The 22004-nt window shown below is 38.9% G+C and overlaps 1 protein-coding gene across 10 annotated transcripts in view; it reads left to right on the top strand.

Moving 5' to 3' along the window:
• The window catches only part of AHI1 (Abelson helper integration site 1), a 95116-nt gene that overhangs the window by 38846 nt on the left and 34266 nt on the right, over positions 1 to 22004 (top strand). For 7 of the 10 annotated variants that reach the window (XR_015796225.1, XR_015796224.1, XM_088141096.1 and 4 more), the window contains exon 19: positions 1385 to 1502. Coding sequence is in view for 7 of the 10 variants with exons in the window: in XM_088141096.1 (XP_087997222.1) it covers positions 1385 to 1502 (118 nt within the window). In the remaining 3 variants the exon portion in view is untranslated. Of the gene's footprint in view, positions 1 to 1384; positions 1503 to 8772; positions 9276 to 16644; positions 16747 to 22004 lie in introns of those variants that run through there. The other 3 variants (XR_015796226.1, XM_088141103.1, XM_088141098.1) reach the window with 3 other exon arrangements.

The following is a 22004-nucleotide window of genomic DNA, read 5'->3' as shown; positions in this document are numbered from 1 at the left end:
ATTATTTATAACTTCAATTTGTGTAAGTCAGCGAATACCTTCATCACTTTCCACTTCTAAATAATTTTTATTTTTAACTGTCCTTTAAAAATAGTTTTCTCAGCCCTTAAACTATACCTTTGATTTAGAGACTTGAGTTCCCCCTTGCACTGCATGCACTGATTTTATGGGAAAGACAGTTGGAAAAATTACAGAGCCAACTGATGGCCAACTATTTCTCTGTCTGTAATTCTTCATGAAGTAATGCTTACAGAAAGAGTTGTGAACTTCCCATATGATGATATTCCCATTGGATGATGGTACCTGCATCTCCGTTTTAAGATGCACTTTTGTACATAATGAAGACATTGGGCAGTATGCCCCAAAGGCTATTCTGAAAGATGTTACATAGAAATTTTTTTGATAAAATGGGGAGATTGCAGAGTATTCTTTAATCCTAACGCTAGGGACTGGTAAACTCCATGAATTGCAGTTTTTAGTTTTTGAACTAATAGAATATACGTAGCTCAAGTTTGAACTGTGGAGTCCTTGGTGTTCTCTGAGCTTGGTTGTTTCTTGGGACGTTTCATTTCCAGACTAGTAACATCTTCAATGCTAGAAGGGAGTGGGGTTTGCTCTTTGTTTATATACAGTAGCTTGCCCTGTCAGTGTTAGTGGGGGTGTTATTTTCTCCTTGGTAGTTCCTTGATTAGACTGTTGTTTACTGCTTAATTGTTTGTCTGGGTTGATAATTCCTTGATTAAGGAACTAATCAAGGAAAGGATTAACTCCCTTCTAACACTGAAGATGTTACCTAGTCGGGTGACAAAATGTCTGCAAGAAAGCAACCAAGCTTAGAGAACACCAAGGACTCCACAATTTTTGAACTATTACAATAGCCCCTATACTTCTCTGCTGCATCATGGCTTTGAACTTCTTGATTTTTTTCTCTGATCATTCAATACCGCTTGAAGGACTTGGGCATGACAGTCAAAATTGTTGCTAGAAAGCCAAGACTGAGGGAGTAAAAAAGTAAAATTGTCAACCTATGTAAGATAAACAATATAATTTATGTAATAACCCAGAGAGTTTTTTTAACTTTGAGAGAAAGAAAGAGGCATATACCTTGCAGGTTTGGAGACCACAATGTTGATGCAATAATTAAAAGGGTGCCAAAAGGAAGTGCTAATGCATCCTTTTAGAAAGAATGGAGGCAGTTATATTTCATAATTTGTTGGTGTTTCAAGTAGTTTTTTTATCTATATATTTTTTTCAAACTGTTTAAAGTTCTTCAAAAATGAATTACTGTTACACTAATACAACCATTATTTTTAGTATTAGTAATGCTTTGCATTTTAGCTCTTTATCTCAGGGAGAAAGTGATATTTCAACTTCTCTTTTGCAGGCCACCTCCAGTCCAATGCTTCCTAGCCAATCTCTGCTGTCACCACACTCCAAATTAAGACTGACAAGCCCTCTAGGTATATCAGTGATTCCACCATATCCTCTTCCTACTAAAAGTGGTAATGTATTTTACTGTGGTTATTAATATATTTTTTGAGGAGTTCTGTGACCATATAAAATGACCTTCCTTGCTCAGTGACTGATTTTGTGTAAATAATCAACATGCCTATATTTACTCAATGCATTTTGAGCTAACACTAATACAGAAATGAATGACAGACAACTGGAATCAAAGTAGAGTAGCAGTTGTTCAAAACAGTACGAAAAATTAAGAGCAAATTCTGTCAAACCCATATTGCTATACAGTAAGCACTTTGATAATCCATGTAACATTATAACCCAAGTTCAAACTCTGGAAGGAAAATATATTCTGACTGATACCTATAAAGCATTTTTTTCTCCTTGGTACAGAGAAATGTGGAGATCATAGCAGTTCCACAACTGGGATAAGCTGATAAAGCTGCATCCAAGATTGCGTTTGGTTCAGTTCTTCACAAGAGTTGATTCAGAGTCCAAGGCAGTATTTGAAAACAAAGCCCAAATTGGTTTAGATGGAATATGAACAGCCCACGTCCTCTGAGAGCCTGATTGTTAATGGGGAAAAACACAAATTGTTGTGATTTAAAAAAAAAAAATAGGACTGTTTTCAGGAATGTTAGGCAGAGATAAATGCAAAGGTTAAAAAGTTAATCTCAGTTAATCTTTAATCTTTTTTTACTAATTGTCATAACTTTGTTGTTATGGAACAAAACTGTTGTGGACACAAATTACAATATTTCAGATAGGTTGAGATGTTTCTACCAAATTGGTGGCTTAAAAAAGCACCATGTTAATGAATTGCTAGAATGGGGGAGGGGGGATAGCTTCTCAGACTTCTGGTGATCAGGCTAAATATCTGTGGGTTCTGGCACTAAGACTATAATGTTTAACAAGTAAACTTACTGTGGTGAGCTGGAAGGAGTGTGATCTTTCACTGATTTTTATGGGGCCCTTCACTGAAATAGGCATTGATCAGCATTAATCTTAGAATGTCCCTGTTTGTTACACAGGTAGTCCTAAGCAACCACTCGTTCAGTTACCGTTCAAAACTAGAACAGTGCTGAACGAGGGGTACTTATGAACAGTTCTCAAAGTTCTGGCCATCCCAGTACCCCCGCAGTCACATGATCGCGATCTGGGCACTTGGCAACTGGCTCTCACAGTCATGTGATTGCCATTTGTGATCTTCCCTGCTGGCTTTCCACAAGGAAAGCATATGGGGAAGCTGCCAGGGAAGGTCACATGTCACTCAGGTAAGTCTCCCCCACCCAACAGCAGCCACCCCAAGCCCAGCTTCGCTTGCGCCATGCCCCACCAGCCTCTCGCACACCCTCCCATACCTGGCAGCAGCCACGTACCTGCCCACCAGCCTGCTTGTGAGCCATCTGGGACTTGCAGCTTCCTGCTAGCTTCCCCACTGATTTTGCTTATTGGAAACTGATAGGAAGTTGCAAGGAGGTCCTCATTTAACGACCCACAATCCTTGCTTAATGATGGCAATGGGGATTGCCAGGATTGCTGTCACTAAACGATGTGGTTACCTGAAGTCATGCTTTACAACTGCATCCCTTAACGACAGAAATTCCTATCCCAATTACCATTGTTAACTGAGGACTACCTGTACACTGAAGACTTTTTCTTAATACTAATGATTGGAAAGATCCTAACATCCACATTTTACAGATTAGGATAGAGTGTAAAGGGAGAAGATTGAGAGAAAACCAGAGTGTAGGGAAGATGCCACCATGAGTCTTAAAACTCTCCTAATGGCCGGGGGGCGGGGAATAGAGAATTTGGGTCCCAGAACGTCATGAGGTCACTTTCATTATTGGTGACAGTGAATGGATAATGTAACAGCAGCAGCATCAAATGTGCTGTCTCAGTGTTGCCACATTTCTGGAAAGGGTACTGGAAGCTATTGCTGATGAAGTTGACTCTGCTTTTCTTCTTTTCCTTTTCGTCTCATCCTGGCATCTTACAGAAAAATGGGAAAATGCTGCCATTTTTGCAAACAATGTCTGCCTTTCTACACTTCTGTGAAAACAGAATCAGTTACAAAGCTTCCCAATTTAGCTTTGGTTGCTTTATAAGAATTTATCTCTTAGGGTCACAGCTTGATCTGTTTTAGGCTGAATCAGATTCATTATTTGAGCTCCAGCTGCACTTCTAACATTCAGCTTTCTGTGTACATCTCCTTGAATATGCTCTCAAGATATCTAATAATCACGTCCTTCTGATCATTGTAATATTCCTTTGCAAAAGAAAAGAACATGTCATTATACAATACAGGTAGTCCTCACTTAACAATCCTAACTGGGAACAGCAAGTCCATTGCTAAGTGAAGCAATCATTAAGCAAAACATCATGTGACTGTGCCGACTTACGACAGCAGTTCCAGCAGTCCCGGTTGCTGCTGTTAAGCGAATCACCCACAGTCATTAAGCAAGACATCATGTGACCACAACTTGTGACCTGCTGGCTACCCCATTGACTTTGCTTGTTGGAAGTTGACTGGGAAGGTCACAAATGGCAATCACGCGACTGCAGGATGCTGCAACCGTTGTAAATGTGCAACTTTTGCCAAGCGCCTGAATCATGATCACATGACTGCAGGGATGCTGCGATGGTCATAAGTGTAAGGACCAGTCATAAGTCACTTTTTTCAGCACCATTGTATTTCAAACAGTTGCTAAACGAATGGTCATTAAGTGAGAAGTACCTGTAGTGCCCTATAAATCTATAGCACTACAGCTCCCATCCTCACCTTCGTTCTGTGGAACTTAATTAGAAGGTGTCAGCTTGGAGAAGGCTGCACTAAGTAAAACTTCCCTCTCTGCCAGCATTTTTGCCACAACTTTGTACTCCTTCCCTCTGTCATGCTTTATTATTTATTTATTTTACACACACCCCTCTCCCAGGCAGCTTCAGTGTGTTGTGACTTTAGATGGCTTATAGAGTAGAAATAATTAGGGTTAAAATAACACAAAGGAAAGGGAAATCAAATAAAATTGCTAGAATATAATTTTAGAAATAAAACCTGTTTCTAAAATCCCCATAAAAGCAAGAGTCCCAAACCACCATGCCCAGGGTCTGCTGAAAATAAAATCAGGTCTCCATGGCACTCTGAATCTTCATTAATTGTAAATTTAACAAGTGCATTGCCATTGTAAATTTACAAGTGCGTTGTGTTAATGATTTATAATTCTTCCTAATATGCAAATTATTCCATATGTGTTAGATACTATTGAAAGAACCTCAATTTGCAGTGGTGACCCTTAAACTGGGCATTTTATTAACCAGACTAATTAAGTATCAGCTCTTTTAAATACATTATTTTAGTCAAGAAAATGAAGCTAAGAAAATACAAACAATATCTCAGAGATATATTTAATTGCTCTTTCGAACTCATGCCATCAGGAATTCTAGAAGAACCAATGTAAAATGTTGGGAACGGAACGGCATTGTTTCATCGAAGTTCCCATGAGAACATTCATAACCTTTAGGTGACAATGGAGCTTCTGTTTACCTCTTCTGGGCTTATGATCCTTCTGCTATAAGAATATTGTTTTTAGAGAGACATGGGAAAAGATTTTGCACATCCTTCACCGTTAGCTGTCAACTATGAAGAAGTTGTGATAACCTAAGTTTTTTCTCTAAGGTGGTTTTGTTCAGCCTTGTGCCTTCCACATGGCCAAGAGGGATTTGGGAAGTTGTAGTCCAGCCCATCAGAAGGGCATCAAGATGAGGAAGTTGCTTTATTCCATTCCCAAAATATGTTTCAGATACATGTTTGGTTTTCTTCCATTTTTTAGCAAACTCAGTTGATGGGGATTGCCTTCCAAAAAGTTAGTATTTCAAATATTGTCTTATGGTCTATTCTAAACTATCAGTATTGTGATTTGTTAATGTTTGATTATCATGTATGAAGTGAACTGCACAGTGCTAGCATTCTTAGAATGACCCCATAGAAGCAGCTTCTCCAGGCTCTCTTATCTTTCTGATTATTTCGCTTCCTTCCCTCCAACCTCTGGGAGGGACAGAAAGGGGTTGGATATGCTTTCCTTCAGCCTAACTGTAGTGGCCCCAATTAGGCCATTTTTTTTTTAATGTTAGGGGAAGATACAACAAGAAATGACAGTATCCCTGCTATCTTTGCAGTGGTTAGTTCTCCTGCTCTAAAGGTTGATGGTTGCCACCAATTCACTAGGGTAGATGTTTATATGAAGGCAACAGTAGAACTAGCCCAGTATCTCCCAACCTTGACAACTTTCAGATGTATGGATTCCAACCCCCAAAATTCTCACCAGTAGCCATGTGCCTAGGGAATTTTGGGTACTGAAGGCCAATATCAGGAAGTTGCCATGGTTGAAAAATCCTGACTAGCCACACTGATCATCAGAACCCAGCCTTTGAGTAGTGTTGTTGTTGTTCAGTCGTTAAGTCGTGTCCGACTCTTCGTGACCCCATGAACCATATTGCGCCAGGCCTTCCTGTCCTTCACTGCCTCCCTGAGTTTGCTCAGTTTCATGCTCATTGCTTCAGTGATGCTATCTAACCATCCCATCCTCTGCTGTCCTCTTCTCCTTTTGCCTTCAATCTTTCCCAGCATCAGGGTCTTTTCCAAAGACTCCTCTCTTCGCATTAGGTGACCAAAGTATCTGAGCTTGAGCTTCATTATCAGTCCTTCCAATGAGCAATCAGGGTTGATTTCCTTTAAGATTGACTGGTTTGACCTCCTAGCAGTCCAGGGGACTCTTAAGAGTCTTCTCCAACACCACAGTTCAAAGGCATCAATTCTTCGGCGCTCAGCCTTCTTTATGGTCCAGCTCTCACAGCCATACATTACTACTGGAAAAACCATAGCTTTGACTATGCAGATCTTTGTCGGCAAGGTGACGTCTCTGCTTTTTAATATGCTATCTAGGTTTGCCATAGCTTTCCTCCCAAGGAACAAGCGTCTTTTAATTTCATGGCTGCAGTCTCCATCTGCGGTGATCTTGGAGCCCAAATAAATGAAGTCTGTTACTGCTTCCATTTCTACCCCTTCTATTTACCAGGAATTGATGGATCCAGATGCCATGATCGTAGTTTTTTTAATGTTGAGTTTCAAGCCAGCTTTTGCACTCTCCTCTTTCACCCTCATCAAGAGGCTCTTTAGTTCTTCTTCACTTTCTGCCATTAGGGTGGTATCGTCTGCATATCTGAGGTTATTGATGATTCTCCCTGCAATCTTAATTCCGGCTTGTGATTCTTCCAGCCTGGCATTTCTCATGATGTACTCTGCATATAGGTTAAATAAGCAGGGTGACAGTATACAGCCTTGTCGTACTCCTTTCCCTATTTTGAACCAATCGGTTGTTCTGTGACTGGTTCTAACTGTTGCTTCTTGGCCCGCATACAGATTTCTCAGGAGAAAGGTAAGGTGGTCTGGTACTCCCATCTCTTTAAGAATTTGCCACAGTTTGTTGTGATCCACACAATCAAAGGCTTTTGCATAGTCAATGAAGCAGAAGTAGATGTTTTTCTGGAACTCTCGTGCTTTCTCCATGATCCAGTGAATGTTGGCAATTTGATCTCTAGCTCCTCTGCCTCTTCGAAACCCAGCTTGTACATCCGGTAGTTCTCGGTTCACGTACTGCTGAAGCCTAGCTTGTAGGATTTTGAGCATAACCTTGCTAGCATGTGAAATGAGTGCAATTGTGCGATAGTTTGAGCATTCTTTGGCATTGCCCTTCTTTGGAATTGGAACGTAAACTGACCTTTTCCAATCCTGTGGCCACTGTTGCGTTTTCCAAACTTGCTGGCATATTGAGTGCAGCACTTTAACATCATCGTCTTTTAGTATTTTAAATAACTCAGCTGGAATACTGTCATCTCCACTAGCTTTGTTGATAGCAATGCTTCCTAAGGCCCACTTGACTTCACTCTCTAGGATGTCTGGCTCAAGGTCAGTGACCACACCAGCATGGACATCAGAGACATTAAGATCTTTCTTGTATAGTTCTTCTGTGTATTCTTGCCACCTCTTCTTAATCTCTTCTGCTTCTGTTAGGTCCCTGCCTTTTTTGTCCTTTATCATGCCCATCTTTGCACTAAACGTTCCTTTCATATCTCCAATTTTCTTGTAGAGATCTCTAGTCTTCCCCATTCTATTGTTTTCCTCAATTTCTTTGCATTGTTCATTTAAGAAGGCCTTCTTATCTCTCCTTGCTATTCTCTGGAAATCTGCATTCAGTTGCTTATATCTTTCCCTTTCACCCTTGCTTTTCACATTCCTTCTTTCCACAGCTATTTGTAAAGCCTCATCAGACAGCCATTTTGCTTTCTTGCATTTCTTTTTCTTTGGGATGGTTTTAGTTGCTGCCTCCTGTACAATGTTACGGACCTCCGTCCATAGTTCTTCAGGCACTCTGTCTACCAAATCTAATCCTCTAAATCTATTCATCACCTTCACTGTGTACTCACAAGGAATATGATCTAAGTCATACCTGAGTGGTCTAGTGGTTTTCCCTACATTCTTCAATTTAAGCCTAAATTTTGCAGTAAGCAGCTCATGATCTGAGGCACAGTCAGCTCCTGGTCTTGTTTTTGCTGTCTGTATAGAGCTTCTCCATCTTTGGCTGCAAAGTATATAATCAATCTGGTTTCGGTATTGACCATCTGGTGATGTCCATGTGTAGAGTCGTCTCTTGTGTTGTTGGAAAAGAGTGTTTGCTATGACTAGCTTGTTCTCTTGACAGAACTCTATTAGCCTTTGCCCTGCTTCATTTTGTACTCCAAGGCCAAACTTGCCTGTTATTCTGATTACTCCTTGACTTCCTACTTTAGCATTCCAATCCCCTATGATGAAAAGGACATCTTTTGGTGCTAGTTCTAGAAGGTATTGTAGGTCTTCATAGAAGCGGTCAACTTCAGCTTCTTCAGCATCAGTGGTTGGGGCATAGACTTGGATGACTGTGATATTGAATGGTTTGCCTTGGATACGCACTGAGATCATTCTGTCGTTTTTGAGGTTGTACCCCATTACTGCCTTTCCCACTCTCTTATTGACTATGAGTGCAACTCCATTTCTTCTAAGGGTTTCTTGCCCACAGTAGTAGATATAATGGTCACCCGAATTAAATTCACCCATTCCCGTCCATTTCAGTTCGCTGATTCCCAAGATGTCGATGTTCAATCTTGTCATCTCATGTTTGACCACATCCAGCTTGCCTTGGTTCATAGATCTTACATTCCAGGTACCTATACAATATTGTTCTTTACAGCATCGGACCTTCTTTTCGCTTCCAGATACATCCACAGCTGAACGTCCTTTCGGCTTTGGCCCAGCCGCTTCACTCTTTCTGGAGCTACTTGGAATTGCCCTCCGCTCTTCCCCAGTAGCATATTGGACACCTTCCGACCTGAGGGGCTCATCTTCCGGCGTCATATCTTTTAGCCTTTTAACATTGTCCATGGGGTTTTCTTGGCAAGGATACTGGAGTGGGTTGCCATTTCCTTCTCCAGTGGACCACATTTTGTCAGAACTCTCTGTCATCACCTGTCCGTCTTGGGTGGCCCTGCACGGTATAGCTCATGGCTTCACTGAGTTACGCAAGCCCCTTCGCCACGACAAGGCAGTGATCCATGAAGGGGTAAATATTCTACTACATTGTTAGTATTTAAATTGTAGGACTTGGAAGAGTACAAAAGAAATTCAGATACAAATTCTTCAAATACAGATGAGGATCAATGAAGAAGAAAGTTGCTGTTTTCCACAGTGCAGCAGCAATTTAAACAGTAGTAGTTTAGATATTAGTTTATTTTACAGCTACTTTTCTTTATGATCATTACATTTATGCTGTATTCCTTAAAGTCAATCTGACACTGAGTCACTACACTAAGAAAATGCCCTTATTCCTAATGCCAACCAGTGGAATAATTACCTTAAGAAGAGTTTGAGAATTTGAGATCCAACATCCTGTTGTCTACCAGCTATCTATGGAAAGCCCACATATACAGCCTTATCCTGCAAATCTTTATCAACTACTTCTAATATTCAGAGGCATATCATCATCATGATGACTTACTACTGATAGCTATATCATCCACTGTTATGTTTAATCTTACATCTTTTCTGTTTGAGCTATTTTACAGCAGGAGTAAAATGAGATTACACTATACCACAACTTAACTTTGGGATAGAATGGATAAGAATATCAAAATATCCCAGCTTCTCTATAAACTTTCATTTGTCAAGAGAGATCTATTTCTGATGTGATTTCTGTAAGATACAGTAAACCCTTGATTTAATGGATTTGGATGCAACAAACAAAATCTGATCATATCCTTATTCTTTTATGCATGCATAAAATCCCCCTCACCATTTTACACTTCTTCACTATTTCACACATGGGTAAAATGCAGAAAATACATGTGGTTAAAATCCCATTCTCATTTTACACATACATAGAATCCCATTCCTCCCATCAGTCAATTTAATGTCTAATTATTACAGATTATGCCCTTATTAATTGAGATTAAAGAAAAAAGAAAAAAATGCTCAAGTGACTAAATTCCAAAACTATCTATAGACACAAATACCTGTAGGGAAGAATCTAATGTTCTTATTCATAATTCACAAACATGTATCAACCATAAGAATAATTCACAGCTCCAATAAATGGCTGCCTAGGAGAATAGAAAGGGTTTCAGTTCTGTGTAAGTCTGATAGTACCAGAAACACCACCGTTTTAGAGACATGAATGGCCTAAAGCTCTGATGTTTCAAATACAGCATAAAGTAGGACACATTATAATAGCAAGGAGATTCCATTCAAAGAGAGGCATGTCCCAAAGTGAAAGGACGCAAAGGCCTCTGAACACTAAATTCAAATCTTTGCATAATCTACCTCTACTTGAGGTTAGCAGTAATGGGTAGTCCTCAGTTAATGATGGCAACTGGGATTGGAATTTCTGACACTAAGCGATGCAATTGTAAACCACGACTGCATCTCTTACCAACGGCAACCCTGACAGTCCCCACTGCCGTCATTAAGTGAGGTTCATGGGTTGTTAAGTAAGGACACCCTTGCAAATTCCTGCCAGCTTTTAACAACCAAAGTCAGTGGAGAAGCTGGCAGGAAGTTGCAAGTCTGAGGCAGCTTGCAAGCAGGATGGTAGGCAGGTAAAGTGGCTGCTGCCGGGTGTGGGGGTGGCCAGTGTGAGAGCAGTGAGGCTTGGGGTGGCTGCTACCAGGTGCAGGAGGTCGTGCAAGGGGTTGGTGCAGCATGGCACAAGCATGGCTGGGCTTGGGGTGGCTGCTGCCAGATAGGGGAGACTTACCTGAGTGACTTGCAACCTTCCCTGCCAGCTTCCCCATTGAATTTGCTTGTGGGAAGCTGGCATGGAAGGCCGCAAATGGTGATCATGTGACCGTGGGACACTGCAACTCTCATAAGTATGAGCCATAGCCAAGTATCCAGATCATGTGACTGCAGGAGTGCTGGGACAGCTGGAACTTTGAGGACTGGTTGTAGGTACCACTCATTTAGTGCTGTTGTAACTTCAAACAGTTGCTGAACGAGTGGTCATTAATCAAGGACTACCTGTAATGGATTTAAAAAAAGAAGTACTGTACCATAACAGAATCCAGCTTTTGTTTGATTTTTTGCATCCTCATTGATGTTCTTGCAACATCTGCAAACTGGTCAGCAGAAGACATTATCAAATTTTTCTGTGCAGGAACACTGGCAGAAATGCTGAGAATTTGTGGGCTTCTGGAGGATTTGGTTAGCTGTGATCCCATCAATTCCTTTACTGCCTCAGTTCCCTGCTTGGCAACTGAAGAGGAAAAAGCCAAAACAAAATGTTTGAACAATATTAATCAATTCATAAAAGTGTGCTGAATCCCACATATCACTGGAATTTTATGATACAGTAAGGATATAAAGCAGAGAAATTTAAAATAGTCACCATCACTTAAATGTCAACAGATTGGGTATCTCTAACAGTCATTATGGAGGCAGATGAACAGCCTCAAAAGCTATTTATCTGTATTTTTTTGCTATGAGTTCAATTACCATCTCTTACGTAAAGCAAGAGAGAAAGGCCACTTCAAACATAACACTAAATCATAGTTTAATGCTCTATAAACAAGCCTGGAGCTCACATACTTTTCTAGTTTCTCTTTTTTAATATTTTATTTTCTTTATTTAAAACAAAAATAAATTTTCAAAAAAAATATCAAGTGAACAAAGAATTACTGATAAAAACAACTTCTGATTCTTGAACACTTTCCCAAAGCATGGTTACTGTTGGGGTATAAACTGTAGAAGGAAAGCTGTGCTAGTCTGTGGTGGCAAAAAATCAGACTCTGGTAGTACCTTTTCTGACTAAAAAATTTCATTAAAAGGCATATGCTTTTGTTAGTTGAAAAAGGTCCTACAAGATTCCTGATTTATTGGATATAAGTTAAACTACATGAAATTCCTGCTTTAGATATAACAGGGAACAGGGTTTCTAGCTTGGAAATATTTTTTTTTTCCATTTCTTTTCATGCCAAACGTAAGTAGCCCAGTAAGTCTCTTTGCATTCACACAGTGTGGAAACTTGAAATATAAAGAACTAGTGGATCTTCGCAGCAATATTTAATTGAATCCATTCAATAAACCTGCACCAATGTCATAAATTAAGCTGATTTAGACAAACTAGGCAAGAAGGCTGTTCAGAAGCATTATTGTTTCAAAAAAACTGGAAAGCTTCCATCTGAAGGTATAATGTGGCTGAATCAGTGAAAGAATCCAACAGCAAAAATGTATGTCAACCAACCAACCAACCAACCAACCAACCAACCAACCAACCAACCAAGTTCATACTGGTGCATTTCACCATGACTCCCAGCTGTATATTAAAAGTATATATGTTGAAGTCAGAAACAGAGCACTAAGAACCAACTTAGGGCAACAAGCAGCATCACCAAATTTTCTGAAATTATTTGATAATAAGCTGGAAAGTAGAAGAAATAGGAATACATTACAGGTGAAACTCGAAAAATTAGAATATCGCGCAAATGTTCATTTATGTCAGTAAGGCAACTCAAAAGGTGAAACCAATATATGAGATAGACGCATTATATGCAAAGCGAGATATGTCAAGCCTTACTTTGGTATAATTGTGATGATTATGGCATACAGCTTATGAAAACCCCAAATTCACAATCTCAGAAAATTAGAATAGTGTGAAAAGGTTCAATATTCTAGGCTCAAAGTGTCCCACTCTAATCAGCTAATGAATCCATAACACCTGCAAAGGGTTCCTGAGCCTTTAAATGGTCTCTCAGGCTGGTTCAGTAGGAATCACAAGCATGGGAAAGACTGCTGACCTGACAGTTGTGCAGAAAACCATCATTGCCTTTTAACATTGTCCATGGGGTTTTCTTGGCAAGGATACTGGAGTGGGTTGCCATTTCCTTCTCCAGTGGACCACATTTTGTCAGAACTCTTTGTCATGACCTGTCCGTCTTGGGTGGCCCTGCACGGTATAGCTCATGGCTTCACTGAGTTACGCAAGCCCCTTCGCCACGACAAGGCAGTGATCCATGAAGGGGTTGAGTAGTGTTACATTTTCCCATTGGCCTCTCCTCAAGTCCTACCCACAATTAGGAATACCTGTATGAGTACTAGCAGTTGCCACAGCTAAAAGCTTACCAGTATGGTTTTGTCCTGGCTGCCCCATGTCTGCCATGGCATGAGTTGTCTGCAAGTTTTCTTCCATCCTGAGTTTTTTCCAACAGGGAACCATATAAATCATCTGAAGCCATATAATACAAAGCAAGGCACTCCATTTCATCTTTTACTGTCCACCTTTTCTCCATGCATCAGGTAAGTTGGAAGACTACTCTTTCAACATGGCTGAAGCACAGATAATAATATTATCAGGTGAAACATAAGAAAAGAGCTAGCTTACCAGATGAAGGGTAGGATCAAGGGCCAAATCCAGTTTTTTACTCCTGCCATGAACTCTTGGAGTGTCAGTGATTTTAGCATTATTCAGTATAGTATAGTATAGTATAGTATAGTATAGTATAGTATAGTATAGTATAGTATAGTATAGTATAGTATAGTATAGTATAGTATAGTATATAGTGAATAATAGTAGTGTAAGGAAATATATCTGTTTGGTGTACACATCTCTCAGTATATCTGAAAACTAATTATGTTAAAAAATAAGCCTTTTTGAAGCCCAGTTAACTGTAGAAAGGTTGTCCTAGTCCAGAGTTGCAGACTTTGAAAATAAAAATCAAGGTGGCAAAAGAAAGAAAGATTTCTTGATAAAAGAAAAAGAAACAAATTTTCTGAACAAAAGATTCTAAGTAGGTTATTTTAGAGCAGGATTAATCATACCAAAACTCAGGAACAGTAAGCAGTGAAACATTTTGACTGCATATGGGGTATTTTGGATTAAAGGAACAAAAAATCTTTTGCAAATAGTTGTGGAACTTGGCAAAACAAGTGGGAGAGGACTGTAAGAATATGTAGCAAAAGTGAGAATAGAAGCCTTCTTTATATGGTAAATAGAGATTAAAATTTCCAGAAATTGTGAAGCAACAAGGCAAAAAGTTGTTTATCTTTTTTTTTTTTTAAATGGGTATTTTGGGAAAAATAGAAATATATACAGTAGTTATTTTTGCAGCCTTTACAGATATAAAGTCATTTTGTTACTTTATAAGATATTTTATATATTAGTTAGAAGAAATTACTAATTTGATAGTAAAGAAAAAAGCATTACTCTGGGCTTGTCATGCATTATATGAAATGTATACAGAGAATCCTTAATTTTCAAAAAGCAACTGAAAAAAACAAGGAAACAAGGCCCAAACCACACATTTTACCCGATGAAATGTGTAATCACTTATTTTCCAGATCTTCAGTTTTTACTACTTCCTTTGTGTAATTTCATTATTTTCATGGACTTCTGAAACATTAAACAATTATAGTAGTATTCAAGCATCTCTACCATTTCAAGTGTACATTTATTTTTTAACCTATTTCTATATATAGACTAATTTATTTTATACTCTAACCCTTTTATATATCATTTAGAAAGGAAATATTTGGAAATATTTCATAATTTTTTAAATGCTTGGGGGGAGTGGCAACCCCCCCCCCCTTATTTTCCTTCTGGGTTTTTTTGTCCTCAGGCCTTTGCATCTCAAATGTATATAAGTAAATAAAAAGAGACCAACCCTGCCCCCTCCCAAAAGTAGGGAAATTTCAGTGGTCTATAATGCCAATCTCAAATTTTTAATTTACATTTATTATGAGTGGCTTTTTTGGGCGGGGGGGTTATCCTAAGTTGTTACTTTGTATTGTGGTATGGAATCAAAATGCAGGACACAAATGCAAAATAATCAAGGCTTCACTGCAGTGTTTATTAGACAGTACGTACTGGAGGGGGACCCCACCAAGCGTTAGTGGGAGACACTCCCCCTGCAGGCAAAATGGATGCCCGGATATTTATACAGTTCTACAAGAAGGGGAAGGGAAAAAGAACCCATACACATATATATCCATATGATGATGCAGGCATACCTAAATAAGCAATACTTCTCAAGTTACTTTCTGCCCCTCTGTTGTCTGCTATCTACAAGGCCAACTGCTATCTACAAGGAAAACAGTAGTGTCAGAGAGGAAGAAACAAATTGGTTCAAGGTGCCAACTGCCAGGAAGAAGACATCCTCCCTTAAGTTGCTATGGGAAGGTTTGTGATAAGGAGTTTACAACCAGCCTAGTTCACACCAGCTTCAAGGGTGCTGCGCATTCCTTTATGTTTCAGTTTTATTAAGGCAATCCCATTCATCTGAAGCCTCTAAAAACTTGCTTCTTTCACCCAAAGGTATATTTTCCTCACAGTAGACTAGCCTTCCCTCCAACATTAATGCACATTGTACTTACTAATATTTAATAAAAATTAGAGATTTGCTCAGAATTTTTGTATTGAAAGTGCAAATCACTAGTTATTTAGTGGGGCTTGGTAAAATATTGCATACGTAGTCACTTTGTGGCTTACAAAGACTTGACTGGTTCATCTGAGCCCCAAAAGATTTGTCCTAAAAATTAGGCTACAATTACAGTGTTAAAACCACTCTTTTATGGTACAATTGCTTAATTGTAGGTAAATAGCAGAGGGGCCAGTCAGTGCCTACTTGGCCCATTTCTTGTAGTTCCTGGAACCCCAAAGATAACATTGCTAAATAATGGCAAAGTGATTTTTCTGTTTGGTTTTTTAACCAATTAATAATAGTAAAATGTTTTCAGAAATCTGCCATGAATCCCAAAAAGAAAAGGCTCAAGAATTGCAGTATAGGGCATCACTGTCAGAGTCATATGGCTGGCATTATTGGCTGAGAAAATATTTTTAAAATGGTATTGTGTATGTTGCATGAAAGGGTGAAGAACATTGAATGTATATGTATATGTGAAGGTATGGGGAAGTACAACTTGTGTATAAGCAAAGGTCTATAATTGTCTTCAATTTGGTTTGGCCTGGTCTGGTTTGGTTTTTTTGTCAGTGGTCAACATTTTAATCAAATGTTGCCAAATCAAAATGGGCTGGCTTATATAACCATAATTAAGATCTATTTCTGTCTCAAAAATTGAATGTTCTACTGGGAAGCCAAAATCCAGCCCAGAAGAAGAGAGTGGGAAACTACTTGGGTAACCCTGCGTTAAAAACTGTATGGATGCAGTCAGCAAGAGTCTCATTTGACCTGAGGGAGTCTTCAGTTCACTTTACTGTTGCTAGTAAAGAAATCTAAGACAAGGATCCCTATAATATTTTCTGATTCCCACTGTATGTCTTCAAGCACTGCCTGTTGGATACTGTGCTGCAAAAGTTTGTCATAATCATTAGTCATCAGCTTGTATCACCTGAATTTGGACATGAAGGGTAGAACAGAAGGCATGGTAAGAGACCATGAGAAGGAAATGCCTTTTAGGTAAGAGCAGGTTCAAGCAACACATTGTGGTATTCAGCCTCGGTGAGCAATATATTGCTTGAACATTTCCCCCTATTTATAGGACACTACTTAGCTACATTTCAAAGTAAATGTGAATAAAATTGCAATCCATCTCATTCAGTGGGATATAAGCATTTCTCCATTTTCCTCAATATCCTTAAACAGGGAGAGAGAGCCAGTTGTTTACTGGAGCCCTTTAATCCTTATTTCTTCCTTCCGGAGACTCCCAAGATTATGTATGATCTGGCAGAAAAACTGCTGAATAAGGTCAGTACACGTTCCCAGCAACTTTTGGAAGAAAACTAAAGGAAAAGTATGCATTAACATCAGTGGAGGCTTAATGCAGTTAGAGAAGGTGACCTAAACTCCCTACACATACCTGAAAGAAAGAAAATGAGCCCCAAACCCCTCTACTTTCCTCTTCTCTGCATGCCATTATATTACCACTTCATCTGTTACGGCACTTAGCTACTAATTTTTAAGAAGTGCAGCCCATGGCCATGGGAAAATGCCTACCACGTCTTAAAATTTACAAGAAAAAACAGCAAAAAGAAATCTTGAAGTAAATTACCTGGAAGTATCATTGCAAATATGCTTTTTAATGTAAATACATTTTAGTTTATTGTGATGTGCTATTTTCTAATGGCACTAGTCCAGAGGTTCCCAAAAGCTCTCAGTTCTCAGTGCCCTTAGTGACTCAGTAATTTTTTCATGGCACCCCTAGGTTTGTAGTTTGCACCGTGTCTGATAGATTGTATCACTGTTATAACACCCCTGTGAGTTTGCTGCAGTGCCCTGGAGTGCCACGGCACTAATCTGTGAATCAGATTATAGTCCTTAAAATTTAATATTTTAAAGCATAAGCTCACATAGCCCTTGGATTGCATGATAGTCTTGGATCACCTCTTTTGTAACATTCAAATACAAAATTCAAATCACCCCTCCAATACAGGTGACTTAGGGCTCCCTCTTTTTTTTAAATGGCAAATTTTAGGGGCATCACGAGTGCCTTCTGTTTTGCAGGGTCTTAGGGTCTTGGGCATCCATTTCAACTTAAAAACCTCAGAAATCTCCAGAACATTGGGACAATTCCCCCCATTTTGGAGAATGTTCAGGGATAACTTAAGCCCCTTAACTTCTTCCCAAATGCCCTAAAATCTTACTCTGCCTGCTTCCATGATAGAATGTTGCTGACCACACCCCACGTGACTCTTTGAAGGCACTTTTGTAAAACAAAGTATAGTCCAGGTTGCATGAAAGTTGCCCCCCTCCCATTTTAAAGCCAGCAGTTTTAATGAAAGGTAACATCCCTCAGTTCAAGGTTAATTGTGATATTTCTAGAATATAGGCCATGTGACAGCTGATCAGCTACTTGGCTAAAAGACATTCAGAGAAGAATATCAGTACAGGGTAGAGTAAAGTACCCTTCAAGTCACTCTTGGAGGTCCTAGGGGCAATTGTATGGTATTTCTGGCAACAATTTGGAAGTGATTTGCTGTTGTCTTCTGGACTGTTTTTCAACTTCCCAATATACTCTAGAGTCCTGGGTATTTCCTTTTGGTCTTCCAGTCAAGTCCAAACCAGGTTGAACCCTTCTTATCTTTTTCAAGATCAGCCAAGGTGCTGCTTTATGCTATTTCTAGACCTATCTTCAGTAAATTAATCACTTTAAGATTGTTTTCTCCATCTGAAAAAAAAACTGGAAATGCTTTCTTGTTCTTAAGGCTGCTGAGGGAAGTTCAGGTAAACATTCATTCAGAGCTTGCTGCCTAAGGGTAGCTGAGCTTGTGCCCAGGAAAATGACTGAATTGCGCTTTGTTGAAGGCACAGAAAAAGTGCTTCAGAAACAAAGACAGATGAATGATGTGATTGCAAAAATCAGCAGGAAAGCTGCAAAGTGGTCTACTTTTTCTTGCTTTTAAAAATAAATAAATAAATCCCAGAACACACAATTCTCCATGGAACTCTCTGTTAAAGATAATGTTTGTATGAGTTTTTCATGGAAATCACTGCAACCATGACATCACATTAGGTTTGTATTCTTTCTTTGCATTTAAAAGATCGTGCTTCAAAATCCTCCCTTTGATTGATAATCTTTTAAAAGTGACAATACAAATGTCAGAATAGTATACCTTTTATAAAAATGTTGGCTTGCTTATTGTGTTTATATTGAAATCAAGACTGCACAGATTCCTCCATTATGTATTTTTTTAAAATTACTTCTAGGCATGTTAATTAAAAATATTTAGCTGAAAAGTATAGAAATGCTGAGCACATTAGCTGCAAAACTTTGAAGATTCCAAAGCTTTAACATGAGAAAACTCCTATTTATGTGAAATTGGTATAGGTTAAGATAATTACTGCTGTGCCTTTGGGATAAAGGAAGTACTGTCAGCCAAATTATACAAGGGTGTGGATTAAATCAAGCATTACTTTCTACTTGGCATTGATCTCTGTAGATTGCAAAACCAAGGTATGACGTAGTATTGTGCAAATAACTTGCCAAAATATGTTCCTACCTTTTTTTTTAATTATACAGAAAGGGCGGAGGGAGGAATTGTAATTCAGCTTTGTGAAAAGGACTTAGTAGAATTCAATTTAGTGAATATTTTAGGACCTTTTAAACAGGATTCCAGTCAAGATGCATTTACACTATGATTGAAATAATCAAGAAAAATTACCCGTTTAATTTTAAATCAAGTTTGAAGTGCATATGTTATGTCATTCTAAATGATTGGTCAGATTTGTAAAATATGGAAGTATAATCCAAAATCTTTTATTAGAATTCAGCATTACAATTTTAGAGACATGGGACAGATTTTTGTATGGATTTCCAAGAACATTAACAGACAGTTATTTGATAAGCAAAGCATCTGTCCTCTGTACAATATACTTACATGGAATTGTGTTCTATTGAAGTGAGTGGGGTTATTTCTGATTACATATGGCAATCAGGATCAGAGAATAAGCGTGTAGGTGATCACAATGCAGTTCCTGGAACCTTGGGCTGAAACATGATATTTAAATCCACTTCCATGCAAATTCTGGCCAAGTAAATGAATGTTGCTCTTTGATGAGGTAGTCACCTGATTATGGGAAGTGACAGGAAAGGGTTCAACTCATAGTAAGATAGTAATTTTCTGATTCTGGATAGAAGATAGGACCAATTTTTCCCCATTCATGGGAGAGTAACACCTCCTGCTCAGTTGCATGGGTTAACTAGTCCAAATTTGATTGGGATGCTTGGGCCACAAGAGTGTGATCATGCTGTTACCTCAGGTTGGCTTTGGGAAGTAGCATCTATTTAATCTCCTATGTGAAGCCATCTAGAGTTTAAAGTATTATAAATATGCTTTCTGTCTCTGAAGTTTGATGAGACATTGTAGGTGTGAACTGGTGTACAGATTCATGTATTTAGACTTCTTTTGCTGTTAACTAGGTTAAGCATCATCTATAAATCCTGATGATCAAATAAAATAATGATCTGGATAAGCTGAATCTTAACAGAATTGAAATGTGAATAGGCAGCTTTCCATTTTGAGAGTTTTGTTATTCAGTATATTTTGGTGAATATGTGTCTCAAAAAGCAGGTAGTGCGGCTTGCAGTGTGTTAGACTTTGTGGGCATTTTACTTGGAGGTGAAGCTTCTCTCTTAGTAAACAGAGCAATGTGTCATCAAATGGGTCATCAAGGGTTTTAAATAAAGAAAGGGGGTACTCCAGCCTTTGCAATGAAATGACATTAGAGTGGAACATTAGGAAAAAATTACAGGGAGCAGTGTTGGAAATGTGGTGAATGCTAGATTCATATTGCAGCTGAACTGAACCTACAAATATGTCAGGTGGCCAGGCAAAAAAAGAAAGATGTCTTGCTGTATCTCAACCATCAACTCTATCCTATGAAATCTAAAACTCCCATAAGTTAGAGTTGGTGGTTGGGGACTGAGTGGATAGGCTAGTTGTAAAAATACTTAATCTGAATCAAGTTACAGGTTTGTAACCAAGATGGGGCGTATTCCTAGATTCAGATTTGCTCAGTAAATCTACCCTTCAGACACTACATATTTTCTAGAATAAACATGGGTGTACCTGGATTGTGACATAAATCATGAAGCAACTACTCAGGGCGTACATTTAGTTCTTGCAATAATAACATGATGACCTGTTGATCTTCACAGAGGAGAAACTCTGCTACAGCATATAAACTGCTTGCAGAAGATTCTAGTCCATAAGGTACCCACCTTAATAGATCTTGTTATGGTGTGTTACATTTCTTTGCCTGGACATTTAGATAGTTACCTGCTGTTTCAGAAGGAGTGCAATCCCATTGAGAACAGGCAGTTCTTACCAGTTTACCAGTTCTTATGACTAGAAACCACCACCCACAAGGCCTCTCTCTTGTCCAGATTCAGTTATAGTTTAGTGGCCTTCTACTCAACATTGTGTCCAGGAATTGGTCCACAACATGCACAGCCTCTCTTGATTCAGCTGTTACAGATGGAATAGAGCTGTGTGTGTTGGCATATTGATGACACTCAGCCCCCAAACTGCCTACTGCCCCCAGTGGCTTCATATAGATGTTACTTTCTCCCATTATTACTCTCTGAGATTGTCCCTGCAAGTAGGAGTTGAAACAAAGACTCCAGCTCGTGAAAACAATCTAAACAGATATGGTGGCTGGCATTATCAAAAACTGCTAAGAGATCAAGAAGCCTTTGGGAAGATTGGTTGGGCAGTCTCCAAATCCAGGTAGGTAGGTAGGCAGGTAGGTAGGTAGGTAGGTCTGATTCAATAAATTTTTACTTGGGTAGACATGGTAAATGTTTAGTTAGCATTGTAGCATTGCACTAAGTTTATGTTTTATTTTCTATATGGTACTTAAGCTTTTAATTATCTCTATTTTTTTACTTTACCTACGCACGGTCAGTTATTGAACATTTAATGTATCTTGGGATCTCTGCAGCAGAGCCTCCTGTATTATTACTAGATCCATCCCATCCTTCTCCAAACTTACATTCTCCTTTCTACATTCTTTGGGGAACAGTATTTTGAGACACCATATGTGATTTTAGCAGAACTGTATGTTTATTTCCTTCAACCTTGATGATTTTTGCATGTTGAAAAGGAATTTTTACATTCTCTTTTTTCATTTGAAAAAACATATGTGTGTATTGCAGGGAGGCTGACTTTCCCTAGTGACATGCCTCTCACTACTGGCCTAGGAGATGGAAATATAGAATTTATTTCATTTTTTGTTGGGATTTCTCCCCCATTTCTTGCCAGTAAGGCAGACTGGTGGTAGCATCTCTATCCATGGGACTAGAGATTAATGGGATGGGTTAATGGGAAGAACATCAGATAAAGGCATCCCTTAGAAGGTGGAAGCGGTAGTAACTACCAAGTAGCTACACTAAGATAGGAAGGAGAGTCAGGGAACATAAACCCAGACGGCTTCTGGACAGAAAGTCTAAAACCTTTTCCCATATGGAGTCAGTCCTGTCACTACAGCAGCATAAACAAAAGTAT

This window comes from Python bivittatus, unplaced genomic scaffold (genome assembly GCF_059951505.1).
Source record: "Python bivittatus isolate LINGU-HERP-01145 unplaced genomic scaffold, Pbiv_v1 ctg000020_np1212, whole genome shotgun sequence".
Lineage (NCBI taxonomy): Eukaryota > Metazoa > Chordata > Lepidosauria > Squamata > Pythonidae > Python > Python bivittatus.
This window is presented reverse-complemented; position numbering and strand designations above follow the sequence as displayed.